This window comes from Rhodamnia argentea, chromosome 7 (assembly GCF_020921035.1).
Source record: "Rhodamnia argentea isolate NSW1041297 chromosome 7, ASM2092103v1, whole genome shotgun sequence".
Taxonomy (NCBI): Eukaryota; Viridiplantae; Streptophyta; class Magnoliopsida; order Myrtales; family Myrtaceae; genus Rhodamnia; species Rhodamnia argentea.
Genome location: NC_063156.1, coordinates 8,617,069 through 8,626,292, shown reverse-complemented (window position 1 = coordinate 8,626,292; position 9,224 = coordinate 8,617,069). Strand labels below are relative to the sequence as shown.

General features: G+C 37.9%; 1 protein-coding gene across 3 annotated transcripts; it reads right to left on the bottom strand.

The window, feature by feature from the left end:
- Positions 1-243: 243 nt before the first annotated feature.
- Positions 244-8,884, bottom strand: LOC115752454 (tyrosine decarboxylase 2-like). Of its 3 annotated transcripts, none has more exons than XM_048283144.1 (13): positions 8,744-8,884; positions 8,376-8,499; positions 7,748-7,820; positions 7,259-7,489; positions 6,267-6,430; positions 5,171-5,311; positions 4,118-4,177; positions 3,226-3,390; positions 2,122-2,178; positions 1,345-1,409; positions 1,076-1,199; positions 752-889; positions 244-653 (listed from the first exon to the last, which is right to left on the bottom strand). In XM_048283144.1, the coding sequence occupies exons 2-13, from the start codon at positions 8,475-8,477 to the stop codon at positions 522-524; spliced, it is 1,452 nt and encodes a 483-aa protein (XP_048139101.1). In that variant the 5' UTR covers positions 8,478-8,499; positions 8,744-8,884; the 3' UTR covers positions 244-521. The 3 variants fall into 3 exon arrangements, with proteins under 3 accessions (XP_048139101.1, XP_030546509.2, XP_048139100.1); XM_030690649.2 differs by having other exon boundaries at positions 8,659-8,869; XM_048283143.1 differs by having other exon boundaries at positions 8,725-8,853.
- Positions 8,885-9,224: the final 340 nt, after the last annotated feature.

Here is a 9,224-nt window from a genome sequence, read left to right as displayed (position 1 = left end):
TCTTTTTTAAAAAATCAAAATTTTTAATAAATTTTTATTTAGGATTTTTTTTATTAAAAGAGGATGATATAAATAAATTAATAGTTGTGGAAAATGTTTTCCTAAGTTAGCTTATTTTCCGGGAACCAAATGTCAAAAATTCCAAAAAAATTCCTGAAAGTTGCTTTTCCCGAAACAAACGGAGCCTAAGAAATGTTGTGAAGATCGGCTTTCGAGGCCTAACTCAGAGATTGAACCTGACTGGACAATCAAACTATAACTTCTTTCCCTAATAATCCACATCCTTAATGGGGATAATGATTGTACTATTTGAAGCTATGCACTTCATGCCCTGATCCTGGATCCTGTTTCAATGAAATACTACTCTTTCTCTTGCAATTTTGGCCACCTGCAGGACCTCAACCGGGGTGTATCATGTCTAGGAAAATTGACTGATGAATTTTCTCCCAGTTAAAGAGAAGCCTAGTGGCCTCTGCAAAAATGGAGTCAATACTGAGATTACATATGGGCACAAACACATCTTAGTTATTTTGAACACTAGCCAGCAGCTTAGATGCCTCGTCTTGCAGAACCTTCCATGCTTCATTAACATGTCTCTCTTCTGTCAACGGAGCCCCGACTGCGAAGCGTAAGACATATGTACCCGAGAGAACCTGCATCCGCATGATACGTGAGATGTGTAACTTGGAAAAATAAATGCTGGAGGGCGTTTTTATCTTTGATGATGGTGCTACGGAACCGATGAACTTACAGTGTGAGAAATGAAGATTTTCCCAGTTGAGTTTACTGCATCTAATAGATCATGGTTCAATTTGTTCCCTTTATCTCCATCGTCGTCAGGAGAGAGAAGACGGAAACAGACCAATGAAAATACTCGAGGGGTGACAACCTGCTTGTACATTGTAATATTGAAATTTTATGATTGTAAAACATTAAGCCTCAGAGATAATACTGCTTGTGCGCCTATATGTACACATATTGAGGTCTGGCTTTGGACATGCGTAGCCGGTATCAGATCAGTCAAGGAACGTAAATCACACTCTACGAGAAAAACATTAACCAGACAAACAATTACCTCAAATCTATGGTCTTGGCTGACAAGATCTTCAAACTGTCTGGCCAGCTCAATGTGGTTTCTGATGTACTGCTGAAGGTGTTGTATGCCATAAAGCCGTAAAACCATCCATAGTTTCAGTGATCTATGAAGGACAAAAGAAATCGATACAATGTAACACACAAACTAGTAGGCAAAAAACTAAGAAAATATTTAGTGAACGATCCTTGTAGTGCCATGGGCACATCACACAACTAAGGACTAGTTGATAAAATGTCGAGAAAATCCACCTAAAACGGCGCCCAAGAGGAATTTGCCAGTCTCTGTAGTCCACAACCATGTTTGCTTGTGACGCCTGCAGATAGTCTTGTCTGCTGTAAAACAGGACAAAGAAGATGCTTCCACATTTTCCAGTTCGAATTCATTCTATGCAGCACTACTAGCATTAAAGATGGACCGCACAATAGCGATAAGACATGCCCAGGACCGTCTTATCCATCTTGTAGTGAGCACAACAGTTCCAGAGGAATGTGGATTCTACTGAAATCAGGAAAAGACAAGACTAAATGAATTTATACTTGCAAAACGCACTGAATGCCATTGTCTTAGTGTTGATATAAGAAAAGACCTAACCTCTTTAGTGTCTCATAAGATGTATGATAGTTGCTTCAAAAACTCACGAGGAAAATGTAGTGAATAAAAACTATCTAAGAGCTATTCAATCGAATTAGTTCTAGAAGGATTGCAGAACCTCTTGATCTGTACCTTACTCGTTAAAACTTTCCCAAGTATAAATGGTGAAAATGCAATTTCTTCTGGAGTAAAGATCACTTTCCCTTTCTTGCATGACAAATGAAATGTAAAAAATAAGCCAAGATATAACGTGTAGACCACATGCTGTGAATCTTTGCATTTGTGTCTTAACGTTGGTGGAAAAAGTTCTGAAAACAGTTGCGGCATAAAGGAGAACGCAATAGTGAAAAGAGGGACTGATAGACTAATCATATATCTACTTTTCCATGAAACTTCAAGGACATCGTAACACATCAATCACCATGAAAGGTTACCTTGTTCCTTAGGAACTCTGGATTGGTAGAAAGGGCCTGAATCAATGCCTTTCTGTCCTGATAAAGAAAACAAAAAGCATTTGAAAGAAAAGATAAAGGCAAATGACATGCAACTGCATTATTCCTCAATGCTTATAACAAAATTATACCACCTACATAAAAGCACAGCCGGTCATCTTCCTGAGGTGAACCATGCCAAGACAAACAAGCCTCTTATTTGTTAACAATGTTTACCAGCATGCTCCCCATCATTATCTCGTATAACTTTCCTCTCTTTGGCAGAGTTTCGTACAGAGTATGTCAACTTCAATCAGTTTAAAGTGCTTGATTATATCTGTAGGGGGGATGAAGGCAAGATGCTACTAATGCTTTCCCTTCCCTAATGGGGCAGATCTATCTATTCAGATGATGCACATACGACTATATAAAAAAGGAATGGGTGGCTCCATAGATGCCATAGTTGCCGATGAACTTCGAGAATATGTTCACCCATAAAATAGATCAATCTCAGTTGTGGTATTGCATTGCAATGAGAAACTATTCAAAGAAATCCATATAGAAAACAGATGAGATAGCGAATTCTAAATCTCAGGGGAGCTCGAAAGCTCATGCTAAAAAAGAAATAAATAAATATCTTCCCAACTGGAAAGACAAACAAAGAAAAAACTCTATTTCAATCCTGTCACTATTTATAATTTTGACTGATCATTTGAGTGGAAAACTCAGTAGTCCGTAGAACATGTAGTTGAAGAAAAAGGATATAAGTTCGACATTGTTCTCAAAGAGTTCCATGCTCTATCTTGTCACAGGTTAGCCACTGATCAAGATGCAAAAGACTTGTTCAGTGCCATCTAATTTTGCATTAAAGCAGTAACATGGACAATATCAAAGGACGTCTCCCAAAGAATCTTAAGGGAAGACAATTGGAGCATGACAAGTTCACTTTGAGTACAGGATTCAGACATGCCTGATTTGTTTAAAATAATAAAACAGAATAGGGCAGTGTAAATGAAGATATAAACATGTTGGAGGGTCATGACGAAAACAAGGATAAGGAGCAACAATCTTAAACAGAAGAGAATTAAGAAAGCATATATGGCTTACTTTTATCCAGAGTGCCGAGCAATCGAAATTTGTCAGAAGCCACTTGTGTGCATTCATGTTGAATGAATCAGCTTCTTCAACACCGTCAATGAAAGGCCGATATTCAGGACAAATACAAGCACTTCCAGCATATGCAGCATCAATATGGAACCACATTCCATTTCTCTGAAAAAATTCATAAAATTCCTCTTCACATATGCGCTTGCCACACAATGAATGAATCAAAACATTGCTCAATAAAAGCCTGATCTATTCAGCTCTCATGCTACACAAGAACACTAAACTTATGTTTGATAAATGCATAGTTGATTATAAGAGCAAAAATACGGTGAAACTTGGGAGTATATATTTGATACTGGCTACCTCAACTAACGAGGGTTAAGTATCCTAAAGGTTAACAAGAGTGAAGGAGTGCACCACCTTATCGTGTCCTGGGTGCATTCTTTAGTAAAGAAGCAATTGCAATCAACAGAAAATTTCTTACTTTGTTATGAGGCAAAAACTCAAATTGAGAAAGGAGATGCAGAGTATCCCAGGTTAAAAGCTGGATAAAGAAATGGCGTTTGTCCAAAAAGCATATTTTTCGCCCAAAAGTGGCTCATCATGATCACAAACCAGCTAATTGTATTAGTCTAACTAAACAGGATTCAATTATCCATTGAAGCCATCCAATACAGCATAAGTTCATGGAGCCCAGAAGTTTTTGAAAAGCTAGCTCTCAATTGCATCATATACTAGAAGACAGGTTGCATGACGGGGTCAACTTTGAGCAATAAATTTAAGGTATAGTACTGGACAAATCCTTAAGACATTTCAAACCAGGTTTAACAATTTGAGCCAAAATTAAGACCTTCATAAGAGGCACATAACCATACAAAGTTAGATGCATCACCTTAGCAACTGTTCCTAGTGCAGGTAAGGGATCGACTGCTGTTGAAGAAGTAGTACCAACCTGAATATGAATTGAAGATTCTCAACTGGATGGACATTTTAGTGTATTTGCAGGAAATAAATTCACAACTAGATAACATTCGCTAGCCAAAATCAAAAAATGAAATTTTGTTTGGTAAAGGATAGAAACTAAAACCAGTTAGACTAAATGAAAGAGCTTGTTCCTTTTGTGAATTCACCACCTGTCGATCTGAAGTAAAGGATAATCTTAGCTTCTTTAGCATGTCTGAAACTTGATATCATAATCTTAGAGAGAAAAAAAAAATTGGATGCAAAGGAACTAAAAAACTAAAAGGAAGCATTTTAAAAGAAATGTTGAGATTCAAAGGGATTTATCTCACTCCATGTATACGTCTTTTCAATTGTTTTCCTGTTTGAGATGAATTCTAAACAGTCCATCTGATAGTCTACCATAACCTAGTATGGCAATTTGACATTTTGAAACTTTAGATAATTGCTCATTATGTTTATTTTAGACAATTTTCACTTATAACAAATGCATCCTTGAATACTAAATCTAGCAGTTACCGCACTACTTTCTTTAACAAAGAAGGCCCAGTGGAGAACTTGTCTATCCTTGGTCATGTCACTATTATAAAAACTTACAGCTAAGATTTATCCAAAAAGACTTCAGCAGACCAAGTCTACTCAAGGGACAAGAAGAGTCCATTAAATCTTCCACACTAAAACACTCATCTTTGCATCTACTGATAGTTCAATTAACAAACACGTAACACCATTGCAAATTCATGGTGATACTGTACATGGTGTATGCCTGCCCAATACAATTTGTGCCCATAAAAGCAATTTGTGCCTATGAAAAGCATGCTTTTTAAAAATATTGACCTAATTAGGTTACACAAAGCAATTTTTTCAAGTTATGTTTCTACTATCTTGACCAGCCCTATAGAAACTCAGTCCACAGTACACTGGCTGCATCGAGAAGCCAAAGGACAAAAGCAAAATGAGAACTAATCTCAAGCTTCTTACTTACTGTAGCACATAAAAGGAAGGGAACTAAACCAGTGGATATGTCCTGAGAAATCACTTCATTAAGTAAATCAGGAGAGAGTGCGTAATTGGTAGAAGCATCTGTTTTTAGAACCCTGCAGTTCTCAGGATAGATACCTCCTATCTGCCATGAGAAACAAAATGCTCAATGAACTACAAGTTCATAGACTGTCCACTAACTATTCTTCTGTAAGGAAAATAGATGATCTAGAGAATCGTTCTTGCATCTTCTACCATTTCTTAGTGTGTGCTGCGGCATAAGATGCATTCTGTCTTATGCATCAGCACTCACAACGACAGTGTTTCATTTGCCAATGAAAGATTAATAAAAGATCTAAAAAGCATAAGGAGGGAAGGAGAAACGTTTAGGTGAAATATTTGAGGGCATCATTCGAGGACAGATATCCAGCACTTTAAAAAGGGATAAATTTGTTGAATCAAATGGAATATCTCAAATCTATAAAGCTCTCCTTACAGAAATGCAGAAAATCATCCTATCCAGTAGAAACTTAAGAATGCTTCCTTTTTTTTTGGTCATAGAATGCTTCCTTTCATAGATAATATTCTTGTTTAACTTTCTATAAATTCAAGCCAGTACATCAAATTGATAAAACTGAGCGTACTTTTTGAGAGAAAAGTATAACGGTTTAATACCAATACTAGAGACTAAAAAAGTAAAGTTTTCTGCAAAACTCCTCTCAGAAGTCTTGGAAAAACCCATTATCCTTTCCATCATAAATACTGAACCCTACATTCTCAGCCTCCCTGTTAAATCCAATGACAAGATATCCTCGTAAAGATTTAACCAAATCCAGTATAATGTGGCTCGCAGATCTACTCTTCTGGTTTGACCAATTCATGTTTCAGCACTAAAGCATCCTATCCTGTGTTGTAATATCAAATACCAGCTGAAGACCAGAAGTAGGTCCTTAAAACATTAGTAAATAAAATACTTTAATTAGTGAATGAACTAAAAAGATTAGGTCCTCCTAGGTGAACTAGCCACTGGCTTCTTTCATGTGGAAATTGTGGTCTCAAAACTTCCCCAGGTATATACGAGAGAGTGCATGCAAGAGTACCTGACATGCTTTTTGCAAGGCTGAGTGTGTCTGGTCAGAAGAATAAACAACAAGCTTATTGAGGGAACTTTTCCCTATTCTGCTTAAAAACTTATCTCGAGCAGCCAATAGAACTACTAGAACAGCTTCACTTGCAGTACCCTGTATTACTCCACCACCTGGTCCTGCATCATCATACTTGACAGTAAGCTATCCAATATCGCACGTACTTTTTGGACTTTTGGAAAGAGGATTTCTGAAGGCTTTGAAATATTTGGCGCCTGTCTTAGAAAAAATTAACAAAACAGTTTAAATGCAAAGATTTTCAAAGTTTAGCATTAGTACTGCATGACAAGTTAGTGACCCATTCTACTATTGTTATCAATTGGAAGAACTTGAAAAGATGACACTTTATTCTGAAAGCGAAATCATCAATTAAAATGCAAGCCACTAGATACTGGAATTCTGCCAGTGCCATTTACAATCACAAAGTAATATGTGACTCTTTAATGTATTCATCAAGTCAAATAATTATAAAGAAAAATAGTAAATGTCATTCAATTTAATAGTGGTCCCAAGACATTACCAAACAGGATTCAGATTATTCACATAACTCTCTGATAACCCATATTTTTACTATAGCGCTCATGCTAAGTAAGCTCGTCACAGAGAAAAGAAAAGGCATGGAATTCTAGCTTCTCATTGAGCGCATTGGAATAAGGAATGGCAGGGAATGTCTTTTTTGTTATTGTATGTAGACCACGTCATAAAACTTCCGACAATATTGCACACTTCACATGTCAAATGAAAACTATTCATGCCGTAACAACGAAAAAAAAAAAGATGAAATAGTTTGTTTGATTTCTCCTTCAGCAATCATCATGAGTGAGATAAAAAGATTCTTCTACTGACTGGTTAAATGGTGAGAAGTACATTTTTGTTTTCATGTCGTTTGTAATTTAATAAAAACCGGGCCATTTAATGCCATCAAGATTGTTAGCATACAAACTGACCTGTTGAGAGGAAGTCATCAGGCAGATTGAGAAGTTTAGCGAGCCAATCCAGAACTATAATTTCAAGTTCTGTTGCAGCAGGAGAAGTAATCCAACTGAAGCCAACTATGTTGAGGCCAGCGCTGAGCATCTCTCCCATAAAACCCGCAATACTGCTGTTAGAAGGATAATATGCAAAATAATTTGGACTCTGCCAATGGGTCACCCCAGGTAATATGTTTGCCTGTACATCTGCAATGACATTATACAGAGAAAGATGCTTAATTTAGATCAACAGCCACTTTAACTAACTTTTCTTGTTGGCAAGTGTTGCATGTTCTCTCCGTTTGCATCTACACACATTATAAACCGCAAATACCCATTTGAAATTTTATGGATTATGTAATCTGGGATTTGAAGTGACAAATACTTCTGCAAGCGTTAGTAAAGAATCCATCCAAAAAATGCCCCCTCTTGATCTTATAAATAAGAGCAGTAGGAGAACCTCACCTTCAAGAACTTGTTGCAATGATTCAGGATGGTCAGGCGCAGAATCTGGAAGAAGTTTACGTAAGTAGCCAGGCTGCATGGAGGAGCCAGATTGACTTTCTTAGTATTACTCCGACGTGCTTAGAGAAAGAAGTGAAAGGAAAGTTCCTTTTTTTTTCTGTTACACCGCCTGTGGGAAAATTCTATCCCAACTCATGGTGTAGATAAATGAGTCATAGGCATTTCAATTTAAGAAAGGGTCACTCCTTCACTGCACCGGATTAACATTCGATGTATACATGGGGTCCAGGAAGGGTAACTCCCCTCCCCTGCACCCGCCCCCTGGCTCTGCTTCAAAGTCTGTTGATGCTAAGGAAAAGCAAAAAGAATCATATATCTCATCCTTTCATACTTCTAGGCAAAGATTTTGCAAGCGCCTTGCTTTTGACTTAAAGCTCAGGGACCGCTATCACTCATGTAGAAGTCCATCTGTCACCAGCACCATTTATGAAAACTAAAAGATGCTCATACAATTACAGTAAAAACTCCACAGGTGTAGTAACCATATCTCTATCTCCCACACACACTGTGTCCAATCAGTTATCATATGGAAATGCAAACTCAAGGAGAAGGGGAATGAGCCAAAAACCTCGACTTGGCTGAGGACGGGGAAGCTCTCGATGGACTTGTAGTAATCGGCAATGAAATCGACCATCCTGTGCGCATTCTCTCTCAGTTGCTCCGCATCCATTGGCTTCAAACCTCCTCCATCCCTGCATTTCGCAACAACCAGAGCAAAGAGACATAAAAAACGATTGGACCAGCATCAGCAACACGCCTACACACGCACGCACACTTCATCACAGAAACGAACTCGAACCCCACAAGACTCCTGGGGTACAACAGTAGTTAGCATTGCGATCATGACTTACATAATTCAGATGAAGCAAAAGAATGCGATAAAGAGAGGGGGTGATGAGGCGCAAAAAGAATGGTGCAACGGAGAACTCGAGAGGCGGGACTCCTGGCTGGTATTCACTGTGCTCTATCCCAATCACCGTCTCTCCTAGTTGGCGAGTCTGAACAGTGAGCGGGTTGTTCGCGCAGGGCGGAGGAGGGAAAAGACATGGACGTTCGGAGATGACGATGACGTGTCGGACAGAGTGGCCTTGGTGAATTGTGTGGACTCCATGCTCTTTCCGTTCGATATTTGTTGGATGCGTGCATGCGTTACGTGCGTAGACCAAGGGTGGTCAATTTCATTTGACCGGAGATGACGTCATTTTATCTCGAATATAGCACGAATAAAAATATAAAAATATTTTAAATAATGATCCGAAATGCTTTCATTTTTTTAAATAAAAGCCTGAAGTAAACATTATTTCAAATAAAATCTAAATAGCCCTTTCTATTTCAAAAAGGGCACGATCGAAAGATATTTTCGTTTTTTAATTTTTTAATTTTTTTCTATTTATATTTCGCCTTCCCCTTTTTCTAT

Bases quoted from the DNA above. Each gene is read 5' to 3' on its own strand.
- LOC115752454 (XM_030690649.2), bottom strand. The intron at 4,178-5,170 runs GTAAGTAAGAAG...ATTCATATTCAG, and splicing joins CCTTCCTTTTATGTGCTACA to GTTGGTACTACTTCTTCAAC. The intron at 2,179-3,225 runs GTAAGCCATATA...TTTCTTTATCAG, and splicing joins GCTCGGCACTCTGGATAAAA to GACAGAAAGGCATTGATTCA.